The sequence below is a fragment of the Octopus bimaculoides genome, chromosome 8 (assembly GCF_001194135.2).
Source record: "Octopus bimaculoides isolate UCB-OBI-ISO-001 chromosome 8, ASM119413v2, whole genome shotgun sequence".
Taxonomy (NCBI): domain Eukaryota; kingdom Metazoa; phylum Mollusca; class Cephalopoda; order Octopoda; family Octopodidae; genus Octopus; species Octopus bimaculoides.
Window position 1 is genome coordinate 27,302,726 of NC_068988.1, and position 16,216 is coordinate 27,318,941.

The 16,216-nt window shown below is 35.7% G+C and overlaps 1 protein-coding gene across 1 annotated transcript in view; it reads left to right on the plus strand.

The window, feature by feature from the left end:
• Positions 1–16,216, plus strand: part of LOC106874386 (cylicin-2) — a 47,863-nt gene that overhangs the window by 29,645 nt on the left and 2,002 nt on the right. The window contains exons 4-8 of the mRNA XM_014922101.2: positions 362–423; positions 921–1,841; positions 4,286–4,435; positions 5,584–5,907; positions 7,755–7,869. Coding sequence (XP_014777587.1) covers positions 362–423; positions 921–1,841; positions 4,286–4,435; positions 5,584–5,907; positions 7,755–7,869 — 1,572 coding nt within the window. The remainder of the gene's footprint in view (positions 1–361; positions 424–920; positions 1,842–4,285; positions 4,436–5,583; positions 5,908–7,754; positions 7,870–16,216) is intronic.

Sequence of the window (16,216 nt, forward strand, 5' to 3'; positions counted from 1 at the left end):
TATATATATACATACATGTGTGTGTGTATGTTTGTGTGTCTGTGTTTGTCCCCCCCAACATTGCTTGACAACCGATGCTGGTGTGTTTACGTCCCTGTAACTTAGCGGTTCGGCAAAAGAGACCGATAGAATAAGTACTAGGCTTACAAAGAATAAGTCCTAGGGTCGATTTGCTCGACTAAAGGCGGTGCTCCAGCATGGCCACAGTCAAATGACTGAAATAAGTAAAAGAGTAAAAGAGAAAGAGTAAAGAGTTAAAACAAACAAAACTCATGAATCTGAGATATTTATTTAACAATTTAAATTTGTTTCACAGCAAAACCGGTATTCTTTATGTATTTTTATGTTTATTTTCACACAGCTCACGTTGTTATTGTAATTTACTCCAAATCAAGTAGGCCTACTATCAAAGGCATTCCAGTCGTAATTATCCTGTCTGTTTTCTAAGTGCATATAACTCAAGCTCTCATTATCCTTAGGTGTTCTTTTCTGACACACTATGGGTGTGATATTAGGGTGATTTGGCTGCTATTTCTAGCATTTAGAATGACCACTTACTGACTCATTCATTGGCTCATCACATTATATTGATATTCAGTAGTGTTAAGATACCATATTAACTGTTGTTTCATCATCATTGACCCCTGGACATTGCTGTCTTGAGCCCTAGGACTGAGGGAACTGGTTACTCAATTTCTGTGGAATATAAATGGCCGAGATCACAAGATTACCCCTGAACTGGATGCCAGTCCATTGCAGTTATATTCATTTACAGCTGAGTGGATTGGAGCAACATAAAATTCTTGTGATTGTGAATGCCTACACCTTAACCACTGGGCCATGGTCCTTTCACTTTACCTGTTATATACTCCTCCCAAAAATTAGTTTGTTTTAGTTTTAAGATAGGTGAATTATAATAGAAAATATTTCAAGCCTCTTCTTATCGTTCATGTTATTTTGTTGTTTTGACAGGTTGGACAACACAACGTTCTCGCAAAGAAAAAAAGAATAAAGGGAAAAATGAAATAGTGGTTGAAGAGATCGTTGCACAGAATGTAGAAAAAACTTCCAAAAAGAGGGAGTCACCAACCTCTAAACAACCATCAAAGAATAATGCTCAGACAGCAGATAAGATCACTAAAAAGGAAAAAATAACTGCCTCATCTGTACAGGGAACGACCAAGGAAAAAAGTCCTGGGGCTTCTAAAAAAGAGAAGGCTGCTGAACAGTCAGGTAAGAAGGACGAAGGCAAGAAAGATAAGGGCTCTGAACAGAGCAGCAAGCAAGATAAGGGTTCTGAACAGGCTAGTAAAAAAGAAAAAGGCTCCCAGCAGTCTTCTAAAGAAAAAAGCCCTCAACCTACTAAAAAGGAAAAATCTGTTGAGCATTCTAGCAAGGAGAAAAGCCCTCAACCCACTAAGAAAGACAAAAATGCTGCACAAGCAAATAAAAAAGAAAAGGAATCAGAACAGTCTGGAAAGAAGGGGTCTGAGCAGGCTGGAAAGAAGGGGTCTGAACAGGCTGGCAAGAAGGGATCGGAACAGACCGGCAAGAAGGGATCGGAACAAACTGGCAAAAAGGGATCAGAACAGACTGGTGAAAAGGGATCTGATCAGACTGTCAAGAAAGGGTCTGAACAGAGTGGCAAAAAAGGTTCTGAGCAATCCAGCAAGAAGGGATCTGAGCAGAGTGGCAAGAAGGAAAAAAGTCCTCAGCCCTCAAAGAAACAATCTGAGCAATCTGATAAAAAGCAAACTGGTTCTGAGCAACCTGGCAAGAAGGAGAACCTAGCCCCATCTGCAGAATCAACTTCCAAAAAGAAATCAAAGAAGAAAAATGAGGTAAGTCTCTCTCTATTTAGTATGATATATATATTATGTGGGATAAGGTTATAATCCAAGCTGTGTCATCGTGAAACACATCTGCTTATTCTAGTACTTCAAGGTTGTATGTAGGTGTTATATTTGTGTGGGGAATGCATAAGAGTTGAAAAATACTGGGAAATAGTTTTTGCACAGTAATTACATATCAAAACAGGAGATTGGGGAAAATGAATGAGAATTAAATAAAACCAAAAATTCTTTTTAATCTCCTGTTTTGATATATATATATGTACACACACACACACACACATATCTAGTGTTAGTTGTTGAAAGAAAGAGTATTTGATACCATAGTAGGGATTAATAATATTACTTATTTTGGTCAAGTTAGTCTCTTGCTACTGCGAGTTTTGCCTGTGGGTGCATACCAGGGTTGTCAGGCCAATTACACCTGAAGAAATGACCGAAACAATAGATATGTCTGTTCTGACTCTTACCACTACATCTCAAGTCAGAAACAAAATTGCTTCCCTAATCCAGTGTTGTCAGTTTATGATGTCCAGTCAGCCTATAAAGACTCCATATATTTCCTAACATATTCTTGTTCCTTTCTTTTTTAATTATTGTAAATTAAAGCAACATGGCCAAATAGATATGAAGTCAGAGTTTGATTCCTCTGTAGGTGTTTCATTGCATATTTATATAGTTACATTATACTCCACACAAGTTGTTTGAAAGATATCAGATGATCTCAGAAAGATATCAGTAGTTTGAACGATATCAGATCATCTGGCAATGTTACCTATAATAAACTCACATAACCATGTATTAAAATAGGGATTTTTACTGATTTAAGGCTTTAAAAACAGGAGCTAAATATAGACCTTAAAACGTGCCTTGGAACTTAGAATATATTGTTTTAATTTCTTTGCTTTTTTAAGGGTTTTATTCTGGCATCCCATCATCACTATCTTATCTCCCCAGTTACTCCCACCTGCCCTTATATACAGAGTAGTCATATATCTGCTCTATAGCCAGACACCTGTGCTTGTTCCTCTATCATACTTTAACCTCCCAATATCTGGCATAAAGCCAACTCTCTCCCTTTTTGAATACTTCCACCCACCTCACTTAGGGGAGGTGGGCTTCTCCATTTCTTGTCGTTTTCTTGTCTTGCAACCTACTTGGTAAACCTCTCAGATGCCAATAACATGAAATAAGTACCCAGTACATGCCCAATAAATTGGCTGGTGTGAGGAAGGGCATCCAGCCATAGAAACCCAACACCGGGGTTCAACATGGCTCTGTGGCTTGTCAAATCCTGTCAGACTGTCCAACCCATGCCAGCATGGAAAACAGATGTTAAACGATGTTGATGGGTTCAAGGACAATTTTCTCAGGAAGAAGGCATAGTTGACTGAATTGGTTCTATTATTACATTTTGAAAGTTGTTATTTTATTAACCTCCAGAAAGATTAAAAAGTGATAACTCTGGAGTTAAGAAGGAAGAACTTAATCTTTGTAATGGATTCAGTCTGGTAATCTGTTGCTTCAGTAATTTCCACCACTCTAGTCTCTATAGCTATATCTTCAAACAAAAAATAGTAATAATGGTGAAGGTTGCAGCAGCAGCAGCAACAGTGTTTCTTATACCATTGTAACACTAGTAACAGTTTAAAGAAATGTTTACCTGTTATTCATTAATATCATTTTAATGGGCCTCTATGTTGACAAGGGTAAGGTAGTATATCCTAACTTCTAATGGCTTCCATAGATTAAACTGCTTCAGTTCTTCAACTGGGTATTTGAACTGTTAAATGTTATGTACTTTACTTTGCCAGTGAAACTAGTCTTTAACAAATACTTAACAAGTTTGCAATAACTTTAAAAGGCCGTATTTTGAAGTGGTGTTTGATTGGACATGGTATAAGTTCTTTTCGTCATAGTTTAACGTCCGCTTTCCATGCTAGCATGGGTTGGACAATTTGACTGAGGACTGGCAAGCCAGAAGGCTGCACCAGGCTCCAATCTGATCTGGCAGAGTTTCTACAGCTGGATGCCCTTCCTAATGCCAACCACTCCGAGAGTGTAGTGGGTGCTTTTACGTGCCACCGATGTTCTATTTTTCCATGTCAGCCTAGCCTAATGGGTAAGATCACATTTGAAACAGCAAAACTTGAAGAAGTTTTAATATCCAATCAGACTTGGTTTGTTTTTTGTAAATCCTTTAAATATTTAGCAAATTAGAAGTATTTTTCTGATGAATTTTTTAATCCTCTTTGTTTATTATGTTATATTGTATTATCAAATCTTGCCAGATGTGTGAGACTCTGCTGATATAAAATATTCTATCTATAAAAAAAAAAAACGTCTTCATACAAGATATCTTTTTACATTGCTAGCAGTAGTAATGATTTGTTGTTTTTCAATGTTGCTTGTCTTTCTTTTTCTGTCTCCCATAGGAATCTAAAGCTGGTAACAAAGAATCAGCCTCAGAAGCTAAATTTGTTCAATCTAAGAACAATTCTAACTTTGAAGAAATCCCTCCAGTTCAAGCATCTAAAAAATCTCCAGCCAGAAATAAAACTCCCTTGGTAGAAATAGTTGAACAAGTAAGAGAAAGTTTTTTTTTTTGTTTTATCTTTCACATGGAAGAATTATCATAGATTATAAATTCTTGATGGTGAAATGTTATTGATAAATGATGGAAATAAATTGTTATTGCACTGGTGCCAGTACCATGTAAAAAGCACCCAGTACACTGGAGGGAAGCATAGTTGACTGAATTTGTTCTATTGTTATATTTTGCTAGTGATTGGTGTTAGGAAGGGCATCCAGCTGTAGAAACCAGGCCAAATCAGACTATGGGACCTGCTGCAGTTCCCTGTCTTGCCAGCTCCTGTCAGACTGTCCAACCCATGCCAGCATGGAAGATAGACATTAAATAACGCTGATGATGAAACTAAGTAAATGAATGTAGATCAATTACGTTTCAATTGAAATAAAATGGTTCGGCCTGAAACAGAAAAAAGAAATGTTTTAGCAACAATTTTGTAAATACGTTAAACACATTTTTATGAGGAATAGAAAACAGAACATACTCTGGTGGTGATTATTATTAAGCTAAAATTTTCATTAATTCCTGTTTCAATATTTCTACATATGCATTTGTGAGAAATGACCTTTCAAAAACCAGTTTTTATCATGTTTTTTGATCAAATTATGTCACCCTAGATTAAAATAGCCATTTTCGTATCAAACTTAACATTAATACATCAGTGTGTCTCATGTGGATATGCTATGTTTAAAAACATATATTGGAAGCAGATGAAAATCATCATAGTAGTGGCTGGTGAGAATGTTCAAAGTATGTCTGTCTCATTGGGCTGTCAGTAGCATGTACTCTCAGAGAAACTGCATGCCTAGACAAAATTTGTCTAGTGAATAAACTGTCACCGATGTTGTAAATAGCTGTTCTACTGAATAAAAATTCTCTATATGCAACAGAAGAGTATTAGACTAAAATTACCATTTGTGTACCATCCTTAATGTTAATACATTGTGATTGGCATATTTACTGTGGTATTTGTCTTGAGACAATATCTCATATGGACATGCTGTGTTTAAAATCATAATACATATTAGAAGCAGAATGAAATGGTCCTAGGTGCGGCTGGCAAAAATGCTAGATGTAATCGTTTTTTATTTTCTTTCTCATTCAGAAATTTCAAGAATAAGCATTTATTTATTTTTTTTACAGGATTTTGTTCTTATACCTTATCCTGAAAAAGAAAATGCCTGCAGTCCCCAAGAAACAAGTCCTGGCAAAAAAAAGCGAAACAAAAAACCTGCTCAACCTAACCAGCAACAGGGTGAGAAAGGTTCACCAAAACCTGAGAAGATGGCTACAAAGCCAAACCAACAACAAGAGAATAACAAAAATACACAATCTAAAAAAAAAAATACTAAAAATACTGCAGATGCAGAGGAAAAAATGATGATAAAATTGGAAAACGATGAAACATCAAATAAAGATGTAAAAAGTCCAAAAAAGAAGAAAAATAAGCAAAATTCACCGGAAAAGGTAAACCATTAGTGACTGCATCCTTTCTCACTGTACATATTATAAGACTGTCTTGGCTTGACTGTCATTCTGCGTGGATCGCTGTCAGGAAAGACTAGAGGCAGTCACTACAATATTGTTTAGAAATCTTTTAACAATATAACAATCAAAACAAACATAAAAATAAACAAACAAGCAAAAAAAAAAACGAGAGACACCCCTGCCCATTCTTTCCAACCTTCCCTCCTTCCTCCTACTTAGACTAACATATCCTGCAATATTTCAGTTCTCGTTCTATTTCTTTTCTTTTCTTTTCTTTTTTTTTATGTTATAAATGTTGTTGTTGATGTTGTTATACTTCCCCAGCCCAATCGTCAGGACAGCACAAAAGAAAAGAAAAAAAAAAAGGTTAGCTCAGATCTATGGATAATACTTTGTCATTCAAAGATTTTTGTCAATTTTCTTGACAAGTAAGAAGAAAAAAAAATATGATTATATTTGAAATATATATATGTATTATATATATATATTTTTTTAACTGCTTTGAAATTTCAGTGATGTTTAAAACTTATTCATAATATCAAAAACCTTTTTGACAGTTTTACATTGGTTCAAATAGTCCTTAAGTAATCCTCTTTCTTTTTCTCTCTCTACAAAGAGTCAATATTTATTGTAAATAAATATGTCCAAGACGCATTCTTACTAGTAGCCAATTACAGACAATGTCTATTTTTTGACATTCTACTGTCTGTCTAATTTATCTGACATTCTACAATCTGTCTATCTAATAAATGTTTACAGGTTGTGCCTATTTAATTGACATTCAGAGGCTGTATGCCAAACCAATCAGTGTCTACAAGCTGTGCCTAACTAGTTAATGTTTACAGACTGTACTTTAATTAGTAAATGTCAGCTGGCTGTGTTCATCTAATTAGTGTGTATCAACTGTGCCCAACTAGTTGGCACCAATGTGATATTATTAAGTAGTCCAATGTTGACAGGCATTACCTAGATATGATTTTCTTTCTAAACATCATAAAACTGTGTTACATGGCACAAGCATTAGTAAAACCCAAAACAAATGGAAGAAACAAACTTTTTTTTTCGTGTTTGTAGAATAACCATTTAGCTTTCCATATTTTTTGTGCAATTAAAACATTTTTTAACAAATTATATGAATGCTATTTTTTTTTTTATTTTATGTATTGTATTTTGATGTTGCTTCTTTCATCACACATGGGAACCATTCTTTTAAATAACTCAATCAAGGATTGTACTTGTCTATTCAAAGCGGAACGGTGAAGAGAAATATCTCTACCTTGATGTTGTGTATAACACCAAAATCAAATACTACTGTAGAAAAATTGGATAATTAATTATAGTGTAGTTTTATTTTGATTTCTGTGGGATAACATAACAATTTTAAGCCAAAGTTTAAACACAAACTATAAGGGGAAAGTAGAAAATAGCAAAAGGGACCAGTCACGCTTTATTTTAGTCTAACTTCTGTATCGTATATCTACAATATTTCATCGAAATGTTTTCAGCAATTTTATCACAAATGAGTAGTAATAACTGTTTAGGGTCAGTCAGGTCTTAATTTTAGAAACTGATACATGTAAGGTAGAAAAGTAATCAATACTCGAAATTAAACTCATCAAACTAGAAACACCTTAATAAATGAAAGGAATGGAAATCTGGGGGTAGGGCAAGAATTTTCTTTTCATTTTGTTTTCTATTTATTTTCTCTTCTTTTTTTTTATTTATCTATCTAATTAAGTTTTGTAACGTCTTTAGGGTATCACTTCATAGCCATTACCATCAAGTAGATAGAAAATTTATTCTTGATAATGTTATCTTTGTTGTAGGTGATAGAAGACAATAATAAACTAACTGATAAAAGTAAAAAGGCGTTGGATACTAAGCCCGTACAAGCCCATACAAAGGAATCTATTCTTGCCTCTAAAACCGAGCTCAATGCCAGTAAGTTCTTGCTTACCATTTTCTTTTTGTTGCAACAGATGTTGCAATCTCCGACTTTTTATTTAACTACCAGTCATAATTTCCCCCCTCGGAGATGGCTCACTTTCACACATACTTGTTTTATTCTCCGTGAATAACATTAAACTGTTTCTTCATACAATATCTACTTCTTCTGGGAATGTTTCTCACCATTACGAAAGACATCTCACAAATTTTATTCAGGTTTTTCTGCTAAACTTTTATTTTATTTTCTTCTTAACACGTATAATTTATTTTTATGAGGAATTTATCAAAATGTTTGTTATTATTAATTAACTTTCTATTTTGGGGAATCTAACAATTGAAAATCTAATTTAGTATTTAGATGAAATCTCATAGCTTTCATTGATTTTTAAAAAAAAACAAGGAAAAGTGGGGAAAACATAAAAATTATGATCATACCAAGTTTTAGGAATTATTCAAGTTTAATTTTAGTTCTTTAATTAGCAGTTTTTAAAATATATATAATGGATAAAAGAGAATTTATAAACCCAGGTTGTATCCTCAGTTAGCACTCCTGCAAATACTGGCTAACAGTGTTTAAATAGTTTCCTTTAAAGGAAACCATTAATACAAACTGATTCCAGGGATAATTTATTAGTGGCAGAATATGATACGATAATTCCTAGAATGGAGGTTATGGTATTACATTTATTCTTTCATTAAGATGTGGCTGTGTGGTAACAAATTTGATCCCAATCACATGATTCTGGGTTCAGTCCCACTGCGTGGCACCTTGGCTAAGTGTCTTCTGCTGTAGCCTCAAGCCGACCAAAGTCTTGTGAGTGGATTTGGTAGATGGAAACTGAAAGAAGCTTGTTTTATATGTGTGTCTGTGTTTGTCCACCACCATCGCTTGACAACCGATGTTGGTGCATTTACATCGCTGTGACTTAGCAGTTCATCAAAATAGAATGAGTACCAGGCTTTTAAAAATAAGTCCTGGGGTCAATTCATTCAACTAAAAGCGTTTCAAGGCAGTGCCCCAGCATGGCCACAGTCTACGGACTGAAACAAGTAAAAGGTAAAAAAAAATGAACATTAGTGGCAATGTAATATTACAACATATTACATGTGATCCATGTTCCCCTCATCAGACATATTTATTATTCATGATGCATTTGGGTCATGTATTGTTGAAACGACCATGAAGGAATTAAATGTAATGCCATAACCGCTGGTCTTGTGGACTTAATGTGTAAACATATATATTTGATAGCTCTTCAGATTTCATTTATATTGAGCTTTTCTAGCAGAGAAATAAGCAGGTATGAAAGAAGGCAGAAACTATTGAAAATTTTCATGACAACATCTCTGCAGACAAGAAGACAATCAAATTATTTTGGAAAGTTTTAACACTACCTGTAAGGGAACCCAGCCATAGAAACCATGTCAAAGCAGACAGTGGAACTTGGTACAGTCCTCTTCTGGCTTACCATCTTTTGTCTGACTGTCCAACCCATACCAGCATAGACCACGGACATTAAATGGTGGTGGTGACCTTGTTACTGTGGAATGCGCAACCATTTACATGCAAATAAAATGAGTAGGGACTTCAGTTCATCAAGCATCCTCATCATCCAGACCAATAGAAACCCATTTACTCTATTTATTATAGTCTTGTGTCCTTGAGCAAGATACTTTATTTCACTACCTGTTTTGTAACCGAAACTCCTGGAAATTAATCAAATGGGGAGCAAGACTTTAGAAGCATATGTACAAAATGTAACTTAGATCTACATTTCTTTTCCCCTTTCTTCATGTGCTGAACTTGAAAAATTTACCAAGTATTAGCATACCTGTGTTGTTATATTCAAATATAGAAACCAAGGTCTAGTTTGATGGCAGAGTTAAAAGATACCTCAACAGCTAGATGTGAAATAAAGATCAGTAAAATTTTACATCTTCCTGATAAATCAGAATGATGTGCAGCTTTTATGAACATTCTCAAGTAAATTCACAAATTATATTTCCAAGATTTCAATTTAATTTCTTTTCTTTTTTCAATCTTTTTTCAGTATGGGAAGGGAATATTTTAATTATTACATGCTGTTGTACTAAATATTTTTTATTTTATTGTATTTTTTTTTTTACTGTTGAATGTGCTTTCTGCCAGTAATAAATAACTCAACCGTGATGTATTAGTTAAAATTGTTGTCAGCTAAACGGACTGGGGCAAATAGAGAGTACCTTATCCAGTTACATTATATGCCGTGATTCTTCAGGATTTATTTGTCTTAGGCATGGCTGTGTGGTTAAGAACCTCACTTTGCAACCATGTGGTTTCAGGTTCAGTCCCACTGCGTGGCATCTTGGGCAAGTGTCTTCTACTATAGTTTTGAGTTGACCATTGTCTTTGTGAGTGAATTCGGTGGATGGAAACCGTGTGGAAGCCTATCGTGTGTTATGTTTGTTTTATTTTGTATGCTTCTGCTTTATTTATGTTTGAAAAGTTTTCTCCTACTTTTATTTATTTGCAAAGACTTTGATCAGACCCTCAAAATTAATCTTAGGTAACACATCTGCTTCTATACTTGGTAGAGATAAGGCATCCCAAATATTATTTAAGCAAGTTTAAAGTAATGTCTTTTTGTGCTGTAAACCATTTACTATTTCTGTGGTGCCGCGTCTCTTCTTTTGATACCCGAAGCACATGCTTATATTTTATTGATGAAAGGCCTAGCAACTTTTGAGATTATCATCATTGTTTAACATTCACGTTCCATGTTGGCATGGGTTGGACAAATTGACAAGTCCAAGGACTACATTGTCTGCTTTGACATGGTTTCTACAGCTGGATGCCTTTCCTAATGCCAACCATTTTAGAGTATGTACTAGGTGCTTTTTTTTTTAATGGCAGCAGCACTAGTGAGATTGCCATGCAGTTAGTTGCAAACCTATGAATTCTGATGGTTGGGGATGGACTTTGTTAGGAGAATGAAGAGAAGGATAAAGTATGAGAGAAAAATACCAAAATAAAATGGGTTTGTTGTTGTTGAGAAATCATCATCCTCATTATCATTTAACATCTGTTTTCCATGCTAGCATGGGTTGGACGATCTGACTGAGGACTGGTGAACCAGGTGGCTACACCAGGCTCCAATCTGATTTGGCAGAGTTTCTACAGCTGGATGCCTTTCCTAATGCCAACCACTCCGAGAGTGTAGTGGGTGCTTTTACGTGCCACCGGCACGAAGGCCAGTCAGGCAGCACTGGTAACGGCCACGCTCAAAATGGTGTATTTTACGTGCCACCTGCTTATACTGATACAGTATAAGCCATCTTCAATTCTTATTAGAACTTAGGCAAAGCCATCTGTCCTCATTTGATAAAATAAACACCTTTTGAGATTTGGGGATTTTAATTTTTTTAATCTCAAAAGTAAACTATATTTAGCGAAAGTGTTTTAGTGGTTCAACTTAAGGTTTTGAAGAGTTTGCTTGTAATAAGACATGTTTTACATCAATGGTTTTTGAGGTGTTGGAAGCAGATCATCGCAGTAGATGTTGTGAACTGAATCTTACTGGTCTGCTCTGAATTGTAGCTCCCAGGAAATTATAGGGTATCTAAAAAAGGTCAGCTTTGGTGTCGAGACTGAGTGCAAAATGGAAGGTGGGAATAAAATAGCATGTGTCATTTAAACCATTTCTCAAGAGATCTTTTACAGTGTCAAGGAAATTAAATTATAAAACTGCAACACAATATGTACCAAATAGAAAATTTTATGAACATCTCCTCTCCCAATCAGTTTGTGGTCATGTTCCAAAATAAAATATCCTTGCTGTGTTAGTTTCTCATTAAAAGTACAACATTTAACCATATATTTGGAGAAAGCATTAAATTCCTTTAAATAGAAAGGATAGGATTTGATAACATAATCATGCTACATCAAAGAATATTTTTGTTATTTTTTTACTTACAGACTCTCCTCTAATTAATTTAATCCTGAGTATACCTTTATCTTCTAAACCCAACTCAGTCATTATCTGTAAATAATATAATCCATCATGGCTGGATGAGAGGGCTGACATCTGTGGCTAACAATGTCTTCATGATTTGACAAAGAAAAATATATTTTTACTCCAAGAAACATGTACAGTTAAGTGAGTTTGTGGGGGCAAAGTGACGGACATAACTGCTAGGAATATTGTTAACTAGCTTTATGAATAGTAGGGCTTAAGAAAAGTTTAATTTAAAAAAAAAAGTACTCTCTGTAAAGTGGTTAATGATAGGAAGTTGCATTCAGCTTTAGAATCCATACCAAAAATGGAAAATTCAAGTGAGCTGTGATGTCCAACCTAGGCCAGTATGGAAACCAGAAATAAAACGGTGATAATGACAATGTATATCAGACTAATTTCACTTTGGCTTCTTCAGATTTTCCATAGATGACACAGAAAGCCAGAACCAACAAAGGAACCTTTACATTATCTCTTGATTTGCAAGAAATAGTAGCCAAATCTCCATCAAATTACATGATACTATCTAAGGAGAAGAAAAGACATTTTGTGTAATGTAGCTGTGACATACTGCTAAAAAAAAAACTGTATGGTCCAGGTTGGAACGTCTTCGATCATAGAACTGCTCTGTAAGGACTGACTTTGGGCTGAACAAGTGCTGGACCTATAGATTGCACCTTAGAAACCTTGAAAAACCCTCCTCTGTGGCTGCAGGAGCTTATTTTCTTTCAATGGCATCAAGAAAATACTTCAACTCTGATCAGTTTTCGACTTGCTGCAAAGAAGGCTTAAGCGCTCCTGTCATCAGAGTTCTGCTTATATATCTGGGAGAGTGTTGCTGCCATACTCATAAATATCCTCCTATACCATATCTAAAAAAAAGAAATAATCTGATCAATTAGCAAAGACTTAGTCACAAAGATGTTAAAACCTGTAACAACACTGTTTCTCTCTGCTACCTCTTCAATCATTACTACAGCTATTTTATTCCTCTGAACCGACAAACTGCACAACAAGTCATTCCAATGCACTTACTTCTCTTCTTTATCAACAATACATTTTGCCTTCTTAAGATTCATAACTTAATTCTTTACCAAAATAGTCCTTCCCCCAGACTGTAACTCTTTGGAATTTCCTTTCTGCCCACGTTTTCCTTACAGGCATCAGTTACTGAATTTCAAATTCAAACATCGACTGCCTTGATTTCATTCACTCTAAGAGGTCTTTAAAGATTATGAAGTGCTATCCTTTCTCAGACAAAATAAAAATATTTCTTTTAAAGAAGAGAGAGGAAGTAACAACAACGGGTGGTGCAAGTATGACTTGTGCATGCAACCACATGGTTCCAGGTTCAATTCCAGCACAGCCTCTTCAGTAAATGTCTTTTGCTATGGCCTCAGGTTAATCAATTGCATTAAGTGGAATTTTTTTAGTGGAAACAGTGCAGAAGCCTATCTTGTGGGATCACAGGCAGGCTGACAGATAAAAAAGACTTTGTATTTGGCAGATACACAGAAGTAGTTATTGGTAAGAGTATATGCAAAATAAATTTCTCCAAATGCTTGGAAAGATATGTAGAAGGATAGCTTCTCCATTAACAAGGTGATCTAATTAACAGTTGAGGAGGGTATTCCAAAACCATAGCAACCTAACTAAGAACAAGGTGAGAAATTCTTAAGGACCTCACACAACTGCTAGCAACAAAGGTATCTTCTCTGATGCCTGTGTATGATGTTGTATGGTAATGAAAACATGGGCTTTGCATCTAGAATATGTGTGAAGACTAGAAAATATTGAGTGTGCTCTGTAGGGATGGCAGTTCAGTAAAGGAAGGTTAACTAATCAAAATGGAAGGAACTTATGAAAGAAGATCAAGGAAGACATGGACAGAAGTGGTGAAAGATGATGTTAGGATGATAAACCTCAGAGAAGAAATGGTGAGTGACCAGACAAGTAGCAAGACTCTTTGCTGAGAAGACCTGCTCTAGCCATGCAAACATGGGAAAATGGAGATAAAAATGATGATTGAGATATATATGTGTGTATGTATGTACATATGTGTATATTCATTTACCAAAGAAAAATGACAAGAAAACTGGGAAATTGATGCTTTCAAATAAAAATATTCACTGTGATATTTACTTGTGAGTGTGTGCGTGCCTTCGAAAAACTTGTACACACAAACCCTTGTCATTCTTGTTGGAGATTTGGTGAATCATTGAGTAAACCAATAGAAACCTGTAACTGATATCACTGTTGTTCACCTAATGTGATAAAAATTGAATAAGTACATAAGTAAATCCACTGCAAGTGACAAACAAGAACATGTAATGGTCTAAATGCTTTTATTGACATTAATATGATTCATTAAGGAGACAGTGACACAAATGTTACAACTAATGTTGTTTATCATTAGGATTACATGAGGATTACATTACAAACGCCATTCAGTTGAAGGGTCTTGTCTTGTGAATTACTTGGTGACCTCACTGGGACTGCTGTCACACTCTGTGAAGTGGTTGGCATTAGGTAAGGGAACCCAGCCATAGAAACCATGTCAAAGCAGACAGTGGAACTTGGTACAGTCTTCTTCTGGCTTACCAGCTTTTGTCTAACTGTCCAACCCATACCAGCATAGACCACGGACATTAAATGGTGGTGGTGACCTTGTTACTGTGGAATGCGCAACCATTTACATGCAAATAAAATGAGTAGGGACTTCAGTTCATCAAGCATCCTCATCATCCAGACCAATAGAAACCCATTTACTTTATTTATTATAGTCTTGTGTCCTTGAGCAAGATACTTTATTTCACATTGCTCCAGTTCACTCAGGTAGCAAAAGTGAGTTATACCCTCAATTCAGAAAGACTATAATAAATGTCACACTCTGTGTCATGCTGAATTTCCTTGAGAACTACATTAAGGGTATGTGTATCTATGCCACTTGCTCATTGATCAGATCAACTGGAACCCTCATCGTCATAACCAACGGAGTCCCAGTTTAGTAGGGTACCACAGTACCAGCCTTCCATACAAACCTGTCTGATTATTTTCATTTTCTTCTAATGCAGTTGGTCACCAGATTCTTCAGCATGCCAAACTAGATGCCTTATAAATACATTTATGTTCTTAAATAGAAATCATACTAAAGTCAACACAAGTTGAAACTTTACTTTTCATCTCTCAAGGTGGTGGATTAATGTAATAAATCTCTGCAATTAGGTGCAGGAGTGACTGTGTAGTAAGTAGCTTGCTTACCGACCACATGATTCCAGGTTCAGTCCCACTGCATGACTCCTTGGGCAAGTCTCTTCTGCTGTAGCCTCGGACTGACCAAATCCTTCTGAGTGCATTTGGTAGATGGAAACTGAAAGAAGCCTGTCGTGTGTGTATATATATATATATATATATATATATATATATACACACATACACACATGACAGGCTTCTTTCAGTTTCCATATATATATATAGTGTAAGTATCAGTTAGAGGGGTTTAATACCTCTAAGGGATAATTAAATCCAAAGGCCCCTCCCGGTTATTACCTGGGTAGGTACAGTCTTGTATGGTAGCAGGTGGTTCGGTTGGTAAACCGTAGTTTAAGTTATATAGGAGACGAAAATGGATATAATAACATTGGGAAACTCATGGTTTTCACTGGTATGCCTTTAATTTAATTAGATAACAAAGAAGAAAGAAGCAAAGATGAAGGTAGCATTTACGATCGTTTCAATTGACTGGTTTAAGTAAATCTCTTCAGAATGCGAATATAGATAGATGCATCCTAACTGATGCATCTATCTATATTCGCATTCTGAAGAGATTTACTTAAACCAGTCAATTGAAACGATATATATATACATGTGTGTGTGTGTGTGTGTGTGTGTATGTTTGCGTGTCTGTGGTTGTCCCCCCCCACCATTGCTTGACAACCAATGTTGGTGTTTTTACGTCCCTGTAACTTAGCAGTTCAGCAAAAAGGAACTGATAGAATAAGTACTAGGCTTACAAAGAATAAGTCCTGGGGTCGATTTGTTTGACTAAAGGCAATGCTCCAGAATGGCTGCAGTCAAATTACTGAAACAAATAAAAGGATTAGGGAGTTGATTTATTCAATATAATAAACCCTTCCCTTGTACATCATCATCACCACCTTTTAATATCTGTTCTCCATGCTAGTATTGATTGGTTGGATGGTTTAACAGGAGACTCCAAAGTCTGCTTTGGCATGGTTGGTGATAGGAAGGGCATCCAGCTGTCGAGGGGTTGGTGATAGGAAGGGCATCCAGCTGTCGAGGGGTTGGTGATAGGAAGGGCATCCAGCTGTCGAGGGGTTGGTGATAGG